This window comes from Anabrus simplex, chromosome 1 (assembly GCF_040414725.1).
Source record: "Anabrus simplex isolate iqAnaSimp1 chromosome 1, ASM4041472v1, whole genome shotgun sequence".
NCBI classification, from domain to species: Eukaryota; Metazoa; Arthropoda; class Insecta; order Orthoptera; family Tettigoniidae; genus Anabrus; species Anabrus simplex.
The window spans coordinates 513,345,703-513,364,242 of record NC_090265.1 but is presented as its reverse complement, the minus strand read 5'-3'; the positions used below and the strand labels follow the sequence as shown (position 1 = coordinate 513,364,242).

Below are 18,540 nucleotides of genomic sequence, written 5' to 3'. Positions count from 1 at the left end.
ACAACTACCAACCGGGTTGGTCCCCGTTTGAGAAAAAAACTTCTCTGAAAATCTTACCGAAGTTGTAAACCAGATTAAATTAAAAAGTGAAGAAGCAGGAATAATTATAATGAGTGATTTCAATGCAAGGGTGGGTGAATAGAGTCCATTATATGACAGAGAAATTTATGAAATATTAATATAAGGAAGGATAAGTAAAAACAGAGTGTAACAAAAATGGAGAGAAATTACTGGAAATGTGCACGATAGAGCAATTGTTCATTTTGAATGGGGCCTGGTTGGGGATGAATCAGGAAACTTACCGTACATAGTTGAGTCAGGAGGAAGTGCTATATACTTAGTGCTGGCATCTCAGGAGGCTCTAAATTATGTTAAGGACATTCAAGTAAAAAATTTGACAGCGTCTCATCATTTCCCACTTGCTATTCGAGACGAAGGTAAACCAGAAGAAAAACATCATCTTAAGTATTCACAGATAAAAATATTAAGGTACCATACAGGTGGAGTGAATTTAGGGACTATTATAGGGGGAAAACTTTTGAAATTTTGAAACTAGATATTGAGAATATGATAGAGGATAATAACATAGTTGAAGCAATAAGAATGCTTGAAAGATCATAGAAGTAACTATTAAAATAAATGGTTGTGAGAAAGAGAAGGGAAAGTAAACAAAATGTATGGTATAATGATGAGTGTAAAAAAAGTGAAGTGATGAAGGCATTAAAAATGTACAGAAATGAGGGATCTAAGGATTTACGAGCAGATTTTTATAAAAGAGGAAGGAATACTAAGATTTAATGAGCGAAAATAAAAGGAAAAGTCAGGCCAAAGAGGTAAAATTATTATATAAGTATTGTATAGAAAATGAAACTAAGAAAGTATGGAAAAGAATTAGTACAATATGTAAAGAATATAAAAGCAGTAATCAAGTAAGCTTAAGCGATGAGGAGTGGTTAATGTATTTCAAGGGGTTGCTTGGGGGTAAAGATACGTGGGAAAGGAATAAAACTGAGACTGGCAAACTGAGACATGTGGGGTTCACTCTGTCTGTACTAAATGATGTAATAACCACAGATGAAGTATTAGACACATTGAAAAAAGGGAAGGGAGGAAAATCTGGTGCTGTGAGTGGAATTATGTATAAATTCTGGAAAGAGCTAGGGAATAACAGCCAGATGCTAGAAATAATAACTAAAATTTTAACAAAATCTTTGATGGCAGAAAAATACCACGTTGTTGGCAAGAAGGAATAACATGCCCAATATATAAAAGAAAGGGGAAAAGATCAAACACTAATAACTATAGGGGTATCACCTTGTTGGATACACTCAGTAAGATTTACACCGGTATTTTGGCAGAAATAATTATGAAATGGGTAGAAGATTTCTCTATACTCTCAGTGTACCAGTCAGAATTTTGGAAAGGAATGAGAACCACAGATAATATATTTAAAGAGGAAAGGAGGTAGATTATATATTGCAGCAATAGACCTTCAAAAAGCTTTCGATTCGGTTAGCAGGCGGGCTGTCGTTGCGAAGCTGGCTGGGATAGGGATGTCAAATAAAATTATTAAAGCCATAGAAGAACTATATGCAGAAGTGATATGCTTGATTAAAGTAAAGGAAGATCTAACGGTAGGCAGGATACATTTGAATATCAGACTTAAGCAGGGATGTAAATTATCACCAATATTGTTTTTACCTTTTGTTAATGATGTAATGGACTGCCAGGGGAAGGAGGATAGGACAACCTCCTGCTTAAATAACAAAGAAATTCCTGGTCTACTTTTTGTAGACGACATCCTTCTGCTCTCACTAACAACAGTCGGTATGCAAAACAGTCTTAAGAAAACTGCTGAATATTGCAGAACATGGAATTTGAAAATAAATATCAAGAAAACAAAAGTAATGGTTTGTAAAAGAGAAAATAAATTACATAGAAATGAAAGGCACTGGTGGTTAGAAGGTGTAGAAATAGAAGTTGTCAATAAATTAAAATACTTAGGAATTATAATAACATGGAATGCGATGTAAAAGGGACAAATAAGACGAGCCAAAATTTAGGAATTGGCTGCCTTATCAAGCACAAGGTCTTTAGAGAGGAAGATGCCAAATACTGAATACAAGTTGCACAAAAATATTTTAAATGCTCTTGCGATATCAAGAGCACTGTATGGAACAGAAAAATGGGGTACTGAAGTAGAATTTGATGAAATAAGTAATAAATTCTACATACATACATACATACATACATACATACATACATACATTATCATTATAGACTATTATGCCTTTCAGCATTCAGTCTGCAAGCCTCTGTGAATTTACTATACGTCGCCACAATCCCCTCGTGGCCTTGTGGCCTCGTTTAGTTCTATACCTCTTATCTTTAAATCATTAGAAACCGAGTCTAACCATTGTCGTCTTGGTCTACCTCTACTTCTCTTACCCTACATAACAGAGTCCATTATTCTCCTAGGTAACCTATCCTCCTCCATTCGCCTCACATGACCCCACCACCAAAGCCGGTTTATGCGAACAGCTTCATCCATCGAGTTCATTCCTAAATTTGCCTTTATCTCCTCATTCCGAGTATCCTCCTGCCATTGTTCGCACCTGTTTGTACCAGCAATCATTCTTGCTACTTTCATGTCTGTTACTTCTAACTTATGAATAAGATATCCTGAGTCCACCCAGCTTTTGCTCCCATAAAGCAAAGTTGGTCTGAAAACAGACCAATGTAAAGATAGTTTCGTCTGGGAGCTGACTTCCTTCTTACAGAATACTGTTGATCACAACTGCGAGCTCACTGCATTAGCTTTACTACACCTTGATTCAATCTCACTTACTATATTACCATCCTGGGAAAGTACACAACCTAAATACTTGAAATTATCAACCTGTTCTAGCTTTGTATCACCAATCTGACATTCAATTCTGTTGAATTTCTTACCTACTCACATCAATTTAGTCTTCAAGAGGCTAATTTTCATACCATACTCATTGCACATATTTTCAAGTTCCAAGATATTAGACTGCAGGCTTTCGGCACAATCTGCCATTAAGACCAAGTCGTCAGCATAGGCCAGACTGCTTACTACATTTCCACCTAACTGAATCCCTCCCTGCCATTTTATACCTTTCAGCAGATGATCCATGTAAACTATGAACAGCAAAGGTGAAGATTAGAACCAAGAACTCATTCTACCATCAATTCTCACTGAAGCCCAATTGTCAACATAAATACCTTTGATCGATTTTAATAATCTACCTTTAATTCCATAGTCCCCCAGTATGGTGAACATCTTTTCCCTCGGTACCCTGTCATATGCTTTCTCTAGATCTACGAAGCATAAACACAACTGCCTATTCCTCTCGTAGCATTTTTCAATTACCTGGTGCATACTGAAAATCTGATCCTGACAGCCTCTCTGTAGTCTGAAACCACACTGGTTTTCATCCAACTTCCTCTCAACGACTGATCGCACCCTCTGTTCCAAGATGCCAGTGAATACTTTGCCTGGTATACTAATCAATGAGATACCTCAATAGTTGTTGCAATCCTTCCTGTTCCCTTGCTTATAGATAGGTGCAATTACTGCTTTTGCTCAATCTGAAGGTACCTTGCCAACACTCCATGCTAATTTTACTACTCTATGAAGCCATTTCATCCCTGCCCTCCCACTATACTTCACCATTTCAGGTGCGGTGCGGTGCGGTGCGGTGCGGTGTGGTGTCTAATGGGGGCGATATATAAAAATAAGGGGCTGAGAGAAAAACATAATGAAAATCATTGTTTACTCTGTGGAGAAATAACGGAAGAGGTTCATCTATTGAGAGGGGTACTGATGCACTTAGAATTAAATATTTTGGTGGTGAATATAAATTAAAAATAGAAATAGAGAAAGAATTCTATACAATAGATAAACTGTTAAACAAAGAATGGTGCGGTGCGGTGCGGTGCGGTGTGGTGTGGTGTGGTGTGGTGTGGTGTGGTGTGGTGTGGTGTGGTGTGGTGTGGGGTGGTGTGGTGTGGTGGCTAATGGGGGGGATATATAAAAATAAGGGGCTGAGAGTAAAACATAATGAAAATCATTGTTTACTCTGTGAAGAAATAATGGAAGACGTTCATCTATTGAGAGGGGAACTGATGCACTTAGAATTAAATATTTTGGTGGTGAATATAAATTAAAAATAGAAATAGAGAAAGAATTCTATACAATAGATAAACTGTTAAACAAAGAATGGATCACACCAGGACAAATAGCAAACTTTTTTGTATTTTAGGAAGTGACAGAAGGAATTGAAAAGAGATTAGCACTAACTAAAAGTATGAAAAGAGACCAAGAACAAAGTCAGCATTTAGAATCATGGTTGTAGCATTATTGTCACTGTTGATGTGTTAAATTGCATGTGAATCTGCTTAGCTTGCAATAGATGAACTGTGTCTTACTCAGCTGCTGGAATGCCATAGCTGTAGGTCGAGAATTCACAGTGTCAATTGTAAGCTGACAATAAATCTGTTTGGACTTAAAACAAGCAAATACGCCAATTAATAGTAAAGGAAAGATACATGTTGTCCTAGACAATAAAACACTGTTAATGCCTAGGACAAAAATAAATAGTTTTCTTTTTCACTACAATTTAGAAATTAGGTGGAAATTGTAATTAAGTGTAAGTGTAATGTTTAAGGTAGTAGTAGATAAATTTAAATTTAAATGTAATACGAATATTATGCATGGATCCGGAACTAAGGGTTGGGACTATTCTATTCTATTCGTTAGATGAAGGGACTTCTTGAGGTGTTGAGCACAAATGCCATTTGGCCCTGGGCCTTTCTATTTTGTGCTATTGTTATTACCTGTTTTATTTCCTCTCTAGTTATGTCTCTTACAGTTGGTAGAATTGATTTCACTATCCAAGTGAAGATTACGTGTGTCAATTGTGCAACAAACAATATACTTTATATCATGTCAATGTATCCAAGAAAAGACCAATCTTGTTAACAAAACTGTATAGTGAATAACCGAAACAGTATCCTCAACACTAACGTTATTTTGTGTGGCTATTTGCTGCAATAAATATTTCATAAGTCAAACATGTATATAATAATCCTGCATTCCTTTTAACCAACTCAAACAAAGCCCATATTAAGTTTGCAAATCCCTTCATGACTTACTTTTAGGTCTTCATTACCCATCATCTTGGCCCACTTATCAATCTTTATTCTCAGAGTTTTGGTCAGGTAGGTGACCATGAACTGCAGACGAGGATCTTCTTCTTCTTCCTCCTTTTTCTCTTTCTTTTCCTCTGCCATCCTTCGGGTAGGGGATTTGTGTTATCCCTGGCAGAGGACTTAGCTGTAACAAATGAAAGCATTCTCAATTTCACATACTGAATTTCCGTATCAAATCCTTAAAACAATAAGCATATTTTTATTTTCTCATCTCTACCTCTGTGTTATGTGGCTTCTTTGTTATACTTGTCACATGTTCTGTATGTGTGTTTATGCTTTTCCCATAAATGCGGAAATTAGCAAAACTTTATCTGTCCTTTATTACCTACTTTATTATGTTGTTCTGGTATTTGTCCCTGTTTGTTAGTGCTGCTTCAACTTTATTACTTTCTTCGTATACTGATTCACCAACCCATTGTTAGACTTCCCTTTGAAGAGTATACGTCTCGCATCTTGCAGTTATTTCAGTTACACTGCAGCTGTACTTTGAAGTAGTCCAAACTTTGATTGCTGGTCACATTTTTTTTTTTTTTTTTTTTTTTTTTTTTTGCTAGTTGTTTTACGTCACACCAACACAGATAGGTCTTATGGTGATGATGGAATAGGAAATGCCTAGTAGTTGGAAAGAAGCGGCCATGGCCTTAATTAAGGTACAGCCCCAGCATTTGCCTGGTGTGAAAATGGGAAACCGCGGAAAACCATCTTCAGGCTGCTGACAGTGGAATTCGAACTCACTATCTCCCGGATGCAAGCTCACAGTCGCATGCCCCTGACTGCACGGCCAACTCGCCCGGTAGGTCACATTATAAATTATTATTATTATTATTATTATTATTATTATTATTATTATTATTATTATTATTATTATTATTAGACTACCGGTACGGTACATAATTTTTTTTTTAATGGGAAAATTCCTTGTACAGCATGTTCCATTGACAAGTACAAGTTGTGCAAGCATGGAGCTCAAAGAATGAGAAACAAAATTAGTCAACTGACAATATAGTGATAATTTTTAATTTTACTTTTTTTTGTGTGTTGATAAAACATGCCCAATCCCCAAATGTATTGTTTGTGGTGAAAAACACAATAATGCTGCTATGGTTCCCAGTAAACTGAAATTACTTTTGTCAACAAAATATTCTTCTTTGTCAAGCTAAGATATAAATTATTTTCATCAGTTGTTGGAACAAAACAAAAAACAAAAGAACATTCATGACCTCAACAGTAAATGTTTTGGAAAAAGTACAAGAAGCTAGCTATAAGGTGGCTGAACTTATCATAAAGGCCAAAAGACTACATACAATAACTGGAATGTTATTAATGCCAATTTGTTAAGAGAAGTAAAAATAGTGCTGTGTTCAGAAGTTGCTAGTAAAATTTCAAAAATTTACCTCCCTGCTGACACAGTCAGTCACCAAGTTATTGACATGTCCAGTGATATTGAAGGCCGTAAAATTCTCACTTCAGATTGACGAATCCACCAATATTAGTGGCCACATATAACTTGTTTCTTATATTTGATACATCGATGGAGATATAATTGAAACTACTTTCCATTTTGCAAAGAACTTCCTAAGCGAGACACTGGTGAAGAAATATTTCATGTGACTAATGAATATGTGCTCCAAAATTAATTAAAATTGAAGGAATTTGTTAGTACTTATACAAAGCCGCTTCTGTGACACGCCAAATGGAAGGATTTGTAGTTCAAGTACGTGAAGTTAATCCTAACATACAATGACATCATTATCTTATTCACCCAAAGTCACTGTTGCTAAATCTCTGCCACCGTAAAAGTCATGAACCTTGTCAAATCATGACTCATAAATTTGCAGATGGATTCTGTTTCATGTAAAGAAATGGGATCAGAACATACTACACTCCTGCTATATATAGAAGTACGGTGGTTATCACAAGGTAAAATGTTAACACAAATATTGGAACTTAAAGACAAGGTACATGATTGTTGAGGGGCATGAGTGTGTGGATTTATTTGCAGATAATGAATATGTAACTTGGCATATTTTTATGAAAAAGACAAGAAGAGATAGAATTCAAAATATTAAAATCAGAGAAGAGCTAAATATAGAACCGTTAGTACAGAACATACAGAAAGCAAGACTGAGATGGTTCGGACATGTAAACAGAATGGGAAAGGAACGGGTAGCAAGAAGGGAATTGGAAAAAGAAGTTAAGGGAAAGAGACCAGTTGGAAGACCGAGAAGAAGGTGGTTGGATCAGATTTGGAAGGACATTAGAGAAGCTGGACTGGTTGTGGCGGAAGTAATGGAGCAGGAAAAGTGGAAGGACAGAAAGGAGTGGAGGAGGCTTGTTAACCACATCCGGGCAAGTGGAGTGAGACATTGACGATGATGATGATGATGACCATATACTTCAATGAGATGAACAGACAAATGTATGGTAGGAACAAAAATATCCTTGCTAGTATGAATAAGTGTTGCATCCAAATGAAATAATTTGTTTAACTATACAACTCGTCTTAATGTATTAATAATAACTGAACACAAAATCACTAAAATCGACTAAGTGTTATGTTGATATAGATGTTGATTCCCGTAGGGAACCAGAAATATTTGTCCCGAATGAGTAAATGCACGGTATGCACTAGCCATGCATCTTGGTTGGTGTGCTATATACCAACTGATGAGCCCAACTTAGCACATGGGGGCGAAACACTGGCAACCAGGAATGAGTTAGCTGGAAAATTTATAATGTCCATAAACGGACCATTTATATTGGTAAGTGGTATATTCCAACCTGTCAGTGGAGAGACGGCATGGAATGACATCAGTAGACGAATATGTTTGAGTAATGTCTTTAAAAGTAGAAAAGATCACAATATGAAGATAAAGCTGGAATTCAAGAGGACAAATCAGGGCAAATATTAGTTTATAAGAAGGGGAGTTACGAATTGGAATAACTTAGCAAGGGAGATATTCAATAAATTTCCAACATCTTTGTGATCATTTAAGAAAAGGCTATGAAAACAACAGATAGGGAATCTGCCACCTGGGCGACTGCCCTAAATGCAGATCAGGATTGATTGATTGATTGATTGATTGATTGATTGATAGATTGATTGATTGATTGATTGATTGATTGATTACAAGTCTGGCTGCACAAAGTGATATAATAAAAAGTCTCTGATGATTTTCAGTATAAAAATAACATAAGGGAACAACATTTGATGCAGTTCAAAAGGAAAACACTAAGTGACTATTCAATAATTTCAGTATTTACATGGAGAACTGAAGTACGGTGTTTGGAGTCTTATCAGCATTAGTCCATAGTTTAACTGTCACTGCTGGGTAAATAGAGTCAAAGGTTGATATGCTAAGTTCACAAAGGTTAGTGGAGTTTGGGAGAACACATGCAAGCCTATTAGTCAAACTCGGGCCCTCTTATCCTAAGGTCTCAAGGGTGACCATTCAGCTCCATAGAGTCCATTCAGTCATTCTGTGATCAGACAATTTGAGTTCACCATGAAGTGACAGTCTGATCTCTTTGGCTTGCAGCTGTCCTTATATCCTGCTTTAGCCGTGATGTAGATCAGCCATTCACTCACTGAAAACGCCCTCACACACCAGCTCAGTCTGGGATGTTTGAGAAGGAGTTCCACGCTACGTGCAGAGTTTGAACAGACACCACAACAATTAGATTCAAGGATTTGTGAATAAGCTGTATTTGTAGCTACAGAGAACTGAAAATTGTTTGTTTGAGACAGTGGTGATGATTATTGTTTTAAGATGAAGTATAACTAGGCAACCATCCTCTATTAACACTTATTACAAGAAAAAAATGAAAGGGATCCAACACTTCAAAAAATGAAGGTATTGGCCAAAGAAATCAATCAATACTGATCTGCATTTAGGGCAGTCGCCCAGGTGGCAGATTCCCTATCTGTTGCTTTCCTAGCCTTTTCCGAAATGATTTCAAAGAAATTGGAAATTCATTGAACATCTCCCTTGGTAAGTTATTCCAATCCCTAACTCCCCTTCCTATAAATGAATATTTGCCCCAGTTTGTCCTCTTGAATTCCAACTTTATCTTCATATCGTGATCTTTCCTACTTTTATAAACGCCATTCAAACCTATTCATCTACTAATGTCATTCCACGCCATCTCTCCGCTGACAGCTCGGAACATACCACTTAGTCGAGCAGCTCTTCTTCTTTCTCTCAATTCTTCCCAACCCAAACATTGCAACATTTTTGTAACGCTACTCTTTTGTCGGAAATCACCCAGAACAAATCGAGCTGCTTTTCTTTGGATTTTTTCCAGTTCTTGAATCAGGTAATCCTGGTGAGGGTCCCATACACTGGAACCATACTCTAGTTGGGGTCTTACCAGAGACTTATATGCACTCTCCTTTACATCCTTACTACAACCCCTAAACACCCTCATAACCATGTGTAGAGATCGGTACCCTTTATTCACAATCCCATTTATGTGATTACCCCAGTGAAGATCTTTCCTTATATTAACACCTAGATACTTACAATGATCCCCAAAAGGAACTTTCACCCCATCAACGCAGTAATTAAAACTGAGAGGACTTTTCCTATTTGTGAAACTCACAACCTGACTTTTAGCCCCGTTTATCAACATACCATTGCCTGCTGTCCATCTCACAACATTTTCGAGGTCACGTTGCAGTTGCTCACAAACTTGTAACTTATTTATCACTCTATAGAGAATAATATCATCCGCAAAAAGCCTTACCTCCGATTCCACTCCTTTACTCATATCATTTATATATATAAGAAAACATAAAGGTCCGATAACACTGCCCTGAGGAACTCCCCTCTCAACTATTACAGGGTCAGACAAAGCTTCACCTACTCTAACTCTCTGAGATCTATTTTCTAGAAATATAGCAACCCATTCAGTCACTCTTTTGTCTAGTCCAATTGCACTCATTTTTGCCAGTAGTCTCCCATGATCCACCCTATCAAATGCTTTAGATATGTCAATCGCGATACAGTCCATTTGACCTCCAGAATCCAAGATATCTGCTATATCTTGCTGGAATCCTACAAGTTGAGCTTCAGTGGAATAATCTTTCCTAAAACCGAATTGCCTTCTATCGAACCAGTTATTAATTTCACAAATATGTCTAATATAATCAGAAAGAATGCCTTCCCAAAGCTTACATACAATGTATGTCAAACTTACTGGCCTGTAATTTTCAGCTTTATGTCTATCACCCTTTCCTTTATACACAGGGGCTACTATAGCAACTCTCCATTCATCTGATATAGCTCCTTCGACCAAACAATAATCAAATAAGTACTTCAGATATGGTACTACATTCCAACCCATTGTCTTTAGTATATCCCCAGAAATCTGATCAATTCCAGCCGCTTTTCTAGTTTTCAACTTTTGTATCTTATTGTAAATATCATTGTTATCATATGTAAATTTTATTACTTCTTTGGCCTTAGTCTCTTCCTCTATCTCGACATTATCCTTGTAACCAACAATCTTTACATACTGCTGACTGAATACTTCTGCCTTTTGAAGATCCTCACATACGCACTCCCCCTTGTTCATTAATTATTCCTGGAATGTCCTTCTTGGAACCTGTTTCTACCTTAAAATACCTATACATACCCTTCCGTTTTTCACTAAAATTTGTATGACTGCCAATTATGCTTGCCATCATGTTATCCTTAGCTGCCTTCTTTGCTAGATTCAATTTTCTAGTAAGTTCCTTCAATTTCTCCTTACTTCCACAGCCATTTATAACTCTTTCTTTCCAGTCTGCACCTCCTTCTTAGTCTCTTTATTTCTCTATTATAATAAGGTGGGTCTTTACCATTCCTTACCACCCTTAAAGGTACAAACCTGTTTTCGCATTCCTCAACAATTTCTTTAAACCCATCCCAGAGTCTGTTTACATTTTTATTTACCGTTTTCCACCGATCATAGTTACTTTTTAGAAACTGCCTCATACCTGCTTTATCAGCCATATGGTACTGCCTAACAGTCCTACTTTTAAGACCTTCCTTTCTATCGCATTTATTTTTAACTACCACAAAAACAGCTTCATGATCACTAATACCATCTATTACTTCAGTTTCCCTATAGAGCTCATCTGGTTTTATCAGCACCACATCCAGGATATTTTTCCCTCTAGTTGGTTCCATCACTTTCTGAATCAGCTGTCCTTCCCATATTAACTTATTTGCCATTTGTTGGTCATGCTTCCTGTCGTTCGCATTTCCTTCCCAATTTACATCTGGCAAATTCAGATCTCCCGCTACAATTACATTTCTTTCCATGTCGTTTCCCACATAGCTGACTATCCTATAAAATAATTCTGAATCCGCGTCAGTGCTACCCTTTCCCGATCTGTACACTCCAAATATATCAAGTTGCCTATTATCTTTAGAAATGAGCCTTACACCTAGAATTTCATGTGTCTCATCTTTAACTTTTTCGTAGCTTACAAATTCTTCTTTCACCAGAATGAAAACTCCCCCTCCCACCTTTCCTATCCTATCTCTACGATACACACTCCAGTGCCGTGAGAAAATTTCTGCGTCCATTATATCATTTCTCAGCCATGATTCAACTCCTATTACAATATCTGGTAAATATATATCTATTAAATTACTTAATTCTATTCCTTTCTTTACAATACTTCTACAGTTCAGCACTAACAATTTTATGTCATCCCTACTTGATTTCCAGTTCCCTGTTCCCTTATCACCGCTCCCTAGGCCATCCCGTTTCCCTGAATGTACCTCCCTATTACCCTTCCAAACAAATTTCCTAACTTATACGTACCACTGCGGTTTGAATGAAGGCCGTCCGAGCGCAGATCCATATCTCCTACCCACCCATTAGGATCTAGAAATTTCACTCCCAGTTTCCCACATACCCACTCCATAGTCTCATTTAAATCCCCAATCACCCTCCAGTCAGTATCCCTCCTACACAGTATTCCACTAATAACAATCTCCGCTTTCTTAAACTTCACCCGTGCTGCAGAGAAGGGCCATGGAGGGCATGAAAATGAGAGGCACCCTAGGCCTCGAATGATGTAATATTGTCAGGTCAGATAAGAGCAAGAGTTGACCAAGGGAGGTAGGATTGGATAAACGAAAATGAGGAGCCTGGCAGAAGTAAGTGGAAGCAATGCCAGGAGTCAGCTAAAGGCATCATGGTCTTCAAACCACGCTCCCAAGTTATTGCCCCTTTTAGTTGCCTCTTATGACAGGCAAAAGATACCATGGATGTATTCTACCACCCCACACACAGGGTGATTCGTTTGAGATTATTTCTACTGTATGGCCGTTTGCTTGTGGTTATGAATGGACCTAATGAAAGAATTAAAGAACATTTAGAAATTCTGCAGCAGAGCTTCTCAACGTTGACTGAAATTCAAACATTGAAGAGGGAGAGACTCGGATGCATTGATGAAAAAGATGACTTTTATTTTGTCAACGATTTCACCATGGATCAGCCACCTCAGTGCAGCTAAGTAGACTCAAGTATCACCTTGAAAAGATATGAGTCGAATTGTAATAGAAATAGAAAATAAACTTATTTTCCTATATTTTCTACATGCTACAGAAGTGCTTTCCATACTAGGTGTCACCTGGAGGTTCATGGAGTGCCATCAAGTATCTGGACTCAGATAATGAAAGAGAGCAGTTATGAAATTTCCCAAATACAATACATCTGAAGAGCCTCCGTGGCTCAGACGGCAGTACGCTGGCCTCTCACCGCTGGATACCGTGGTTCAAATCCCGGTCATTCCATGTGAGATTTGTGCTGGACAAATGGGAGGCGGGACAGGTTTTTCTCCGGGTACTCCGGTTTTCCCTGTCATCTTTCATTCCAGCAACACTCTCCATTCTCATTTCATAGCATCTATCATTCATTAATATATCACTCTGGGAGTGGCGACCCCATCGTAATAATAGCCTATATATGATTCATTCATTCCATCCTTGACCCGGTCACAGACTGGAAAACAGGTTGTAGGTTTTCATTTTCAGTACATATGACTGCAATTGGAATAAAGAAATAAATGATTTAATTTACAACAATCTTATATTCGTCAGAGATAAGCTTAAAAGTTACTTCCCAGATCTGAACACAAATGCTCATGGCTACAGAAATAGTCAATTTTCTCATTGGAAATTGACTTCCCTTGGCAGAAGAAGAAAAAGAAGAAATGATAGAGGGCTTAAGGCCAAAAACATATTGGAGTTGTTCATCTCGCCACACATCTTGCCATGCACCTAGCCTCAGTAGAACATACTGAAGCAATTTTCGTCGCCTCACTTGTTGCCTTTTAATGCATGGGGTAGTAATATTCAGTGAGTGAGCTCCTTTCAGACAACACTAGAGTGGACTGTACTAACTAAATACTGAGATGCGTACAGACTCTAACAATGATAGTGATTTATCTGCAAGTAATGCAGTAAAGTGGTGGTTACTTTCCAGTACGAGAAGAAAATATAGCATGCATCCAGTCAAAGAGGACTGAACTGAACAAGGAGAGTTCTATAAATTGTATCAACTGCTCAAAATGTACCCAGACATATTTCATGAATATTTAAGAATGTCTCAGTTGATGTTTAATTACATCTTAAACCTAATAGAACCTAAAATCCAAAAAGTACACTAACTTGCAATACCACAATTGACAGCAACCTCTTCCCAACATTTATCTGGAACGTATAGTACCAGGAACGCCTGTACTTACCTATCTTGGAGAGCATGGATTTATACAAGGTGTGTACGGTCCATGCTTGGAATGCATACAGAGAGAGAGAGGTTTCCGAAATAAACTTTTTAAATTGAACTGATTGTTTATTCATAAAAGAAGACAGGAAGACAAGTTGCATATCACACCTTTAATACAGCCGGAGTTGGAAAAGAGGAGTGAATGTCTTTTGTGTTGTGGCAGGATGCCCTTCGCTGCTGGTACTCCTTCCCCACACCATAAGTCAACTCTCTGCATCATGGAAGCATGTGAATTCCCATGATGACTAGAAGTTCTGGAAGTTCTGGCAGCTCGCAGATGGTCTGGGAGTCTAAGTTTCAGGGTTCACTCATTCAGTACGATTGTGTACACTCGACTGATTATTGGTGCAGTTTGAAATTAAATTGAATTGTTTGAATGGTTCCCATGGAGGGAGTAAAGAAATGTGGTTATACCGTGCAGAATGTCGATAGAACCAATCACGAACATTTTTTTACAATAACTCCACTTCTGAAAATTAATAGATTATTCTGAGATTTGAATGTTAATGGGATCAAACGCGCACTCAAAAGTAAAATTCACTTGACACAGTTCTTAAATATTTTCAAACCAATTTGATACACCCGGTGAACGGCGAGGTGACGGCAAGATGCGTGATGAGGTGACGGCAAGAAGCGTGGGGAGGTGTACGGCTGCAACGTTTTGAGACATTTGCTACTGTAACTTTGTTCCCCGATTGCCACGCAGCGAGATGCATGGTGAGGTGAAAAACTCCAACATGTTTTTGGCCTAGGAATGGTAGGAACTTGAAGTTACAATACCAGTTCTGGATTTCACTTCAAAAATACTTTCTGCATCTCACAAATAGATTGTTGTGGTTTTGTTGCTATTTTTACTACATATTCATGTGAACTAGGATTTTCTATGATTACTAATATCAGAACAGTCAGAGATGTCAGTTGAAAAATGCTGGTTGAAGAAATGTGAGTGAATCTATCTCACATTCATCCAAACATAAAATAAATTTGTAAGACTCACCATGCATGACAAAAACAAACGGTAATATATGTTTGTTTGTTTGTTTTCCACCACTCAGAATTGCATGTAAGTATGTTTCTTTCACATCGTATAAAATGTATATAATATAGGAAATATATGTGTTAGTTTTATTCGTCTTATGAAAAGTGCAAGACTAGCTTACTAATTACATATGAGAGGTTTTGTTGCAAAAGGTTTTAGAATTTGGTAAGATGTCACAGTGGAAACAAAATGGAAAACACTGCTCTGCAGTAAATTAAAGTTCATAAATCATAATGAACACACAAGCCGATTTTTTTAAAATAATAATAATAATAATAATATATAATTTTTTTAAAGAGGGGCTGTGGGAAATCTTCAAAAGACACTTGTGAAGGGTCCGCACTCCACAAGTGTGTGGGATTCTTACCCACTAAAAACCACACACCCTTTTCCCACGATGTGTATCATCACCCTGGAACTGCTCTCGCATTACTTCAGGGTGATGTCGTGCTTACTTAGTCTTTCAGACTTCTTCTTTCTTCATTTCTCCTTTACGGGCATTCATATGCTTCCAAATCCCTCTTCTTCTGATGAAGGACATCCTCCACATACACTGCCACATGATCCCAGGATTCCTGGTTTCATAGCATCACAGAAATAATATTATCTGGTGTCAGTTCTCCCAATTCAGTTTCCACACATCTCTTTATCATCCAATTGCCGCACACAAAGAAGGTGTGAAGTACATCATCATCAGAATTGTATCTAAGTATGTTTCTTTCACATCATATAAAATGTATATAATATAGGAAATATATGCATGCTGCATCACTCGCTCCATCCAATCTATGCAGGAATTTCCGAAAATATCCATGTCCTGTTAGAAGCTGCGTGAAGTAATAGTTGACTTTGCCATGACCCAGATATCCAGTCGCTTGGTTCATTTAACCCGAGGGTCACTTTCCCATCTGAGTTGCCATCATCTCATCAGTTGACTGAAGGCACACTTCTTTAAACATTTCTTTCCCAGCTCTCCTTGGGTACGCCAGATTTCTTGTCGCTCCAATGCAAGTAGATCTATTGGGGCTATGGCTGTTACCATGAGGACTGCAGGTTCGGAAACCGTGCGGTATGCACATGCAATATGTAAAGCTGTTCTCTGTTGTACAGCAGTTATCCTTCTCTGATACCAAGCAAATCTCAAGGATTCAGCCCAGATTTCAGAGCCATGCAGGAGCATTGACTGAACCGTTGAGATGAAAAGGCGTCGTTTGCTGGATTTTGGACCTTTAATATTTCCCATCAGTCTACTAAGTGCAGTCATGTATTTTCTGCCTTATCTGTCGCTCCCTGAATATGATTCCAGAATATGAGCTTGAAGTAAAGTGTCACTCCTAGATAGTTTGTGCTCGTAGACGTTTCAATCACTAACTCTCCAACAGTCATTGGCACAAGAGCCTCGATCCTTTTCCTCGTCAGAAGAACTATCTCCGTTTTGTGTTCTACTAGTGTTAGCCTGTGACTCATCATTAAAATAATTATTAAATTAATGTTGTATGATCCACCTTTTTCAATACTATATTATGCAATATTATTGAATTACATTACTAAACTAGGGACTAGTTTTGGCCTTGGCTAGCCATCGTCAGCCTTAATGTAATACATCTAATAACTATACAAATGTAAAAACACACAACTGCCATCAAAACTAATGTACAAACACACAATTAATATTAAAATCTGGAATTAACTAAGTGTAAAATCTTAAAAAAGATATTAGGCTCTAACTTCTTAGCATCTGGAGTATGCTCATCATCCAGAATCTTTCTTGTACTGATATTCATAGAACTGTTAGTTCCATCACTGGCAGGCTAACACTAACAGTATGAGGGGTGGTGAATACAGCAGAAAGAGCACAAACAGGCAATCATCATTCCCGTAAACTGACACTTCTTGTGACCCTGGATGTGAAGAATGCGTTCAATTCGGCAAGGTGGAGCAACATGTTGGAAGCTCTTGAAGAAACTTTCAAGCTACCACAATATCTTATGCGCATAATGAGAGACTAGTTCAAGGATCGCACTCTGCTGTATGATACGGAAGATGGACAAAGGACAAAACGACTGACGGCTGGTGCAGCACAGGGGTCGATCCTTGGCCCAGATCTTTGGAACATCATATATGATGGCTTCTTACATTTGGAGATGAGAGGACATGAAGCTCGTTGGCTACGCTGATGATGTGGCCGCCTTGATAGTGGCACGTAATGTTGAGATGTCTCAAATCAAACCACTGCTGTGGTCTCCTTCAGGATACAGTGTGGGAGTTTTCCTTTGCTCATCAAAACCAATTGAGCCATTTTCCATCGGGGACTAAAAACACCTGCTTGCAGGCTTTGATTGTACATGTACAACAACAGTTCTAGACAGAGTTCTCAGCTTTACTCTTTCTAACTGCGTAACGGAGTTCCTTCTTCGCTGACTTGTACTCTGCTGTGACTGAGGTATTCTCTGAACTGCCCCTCATCCTCTGAGTCCCGCGTCGAAGTCGTGGACAATTCCTTCTCAGTTCAGCAAACTCTTCGGTCCACCAGTACGCTGGGTGCTTGCTATTCCGTGGTCTCCTTCAGGATATTGAGACATTGCATGCTTGTTGGATTAGCTGCATGGTGAGTTCAACACATACACCAGCTGCTTCTTTCCCTCTACAGCCAAAACATTTTTCTGTTATATTCTCCATTCCATTCTGTATTACATCAAGAAACTTTTCCTTGTCGATACTGGCTATGTTTCACCATGCTGGCCTGTGCAAGATGTTTCTTACTTGACGAGATAGATTCCTGGAGCAGTTGAAAAATGATATATTGGTGATCACTCCCTCTATTAGTTAATAATAATGATGATGATGATGATGATGATGATGATGATGATGATAGGAGGTTGATGACATTGGGTGATATGCATAAAGACGAGTAAGTACTTTCCACTCGCGTATTTGGAGTTTTAACTTGCAGTCGCATGCATAAGAACGAGTGAGAAGTCCACTCACTCAACACTCATAGTACGTGATGTCATCCAGTGGAGCGGGGGCAAGCAAACACTCATTTCTGGGAGTGCTTGCTCCAGAGTGGTATGCATAAAGATCGAGTGGCGATAGTTTATACCCAGAAATCAGCAAGTTACCTCTGCAGTTGATGCATGAGGAATTATAAGGGCTTCATGCACAATAATGGAGTATTTTATGGATGTTGCAGGAAGAAGGAAGAACTATAAACCTTGCCGAGACTCAGTTATCCTTAATAAAGAACCTTATAGGTTTGAAAAGGAAAATGTGCATTGGATAGCACAGTATTTTCTGGACAAAAATAATGGAGCAAGAGGCTCTTGCTCTTAGCAATGAAGAAGGTATGAGGGGTTTTCTTTACGCTACGTTGGCGATCCTAGTTTTCAGAGTGGCGTGCCTGAAGACGTATGTGTTAATCGAAGTATAGTACCCCGTATAATTTCCGATGTTTCAATTGCAATTGAAGTGAAAATTAG

At 38.1% G+C, this 18,540-nt stretch overlaps 1 protein-coding gene across 1 annotated transcript in view; it reads right to left on the bottom strand.

Annotated features, from left to right (window-relative positions):
* LOC136875368 (dynein beta chain, ciliary) overlaps positions 1-5,316 on the bottom strand; it is a 782,313-nt gene extending 776,997 nt beyond the window's left edge. Inside the window, exon 1 of the mRNA XM_067148948.2 lies at positions 5,179-5,316. Coding sequence (XP_067005049.2) covers positions 5,179-5,316 — 138 coding nt within the window. The remainder of the gene's footprint in view (positions 1-5,178) is intronic.
* Positions 5,317-18,540: the final 13,224 nt, after the last annotated feature.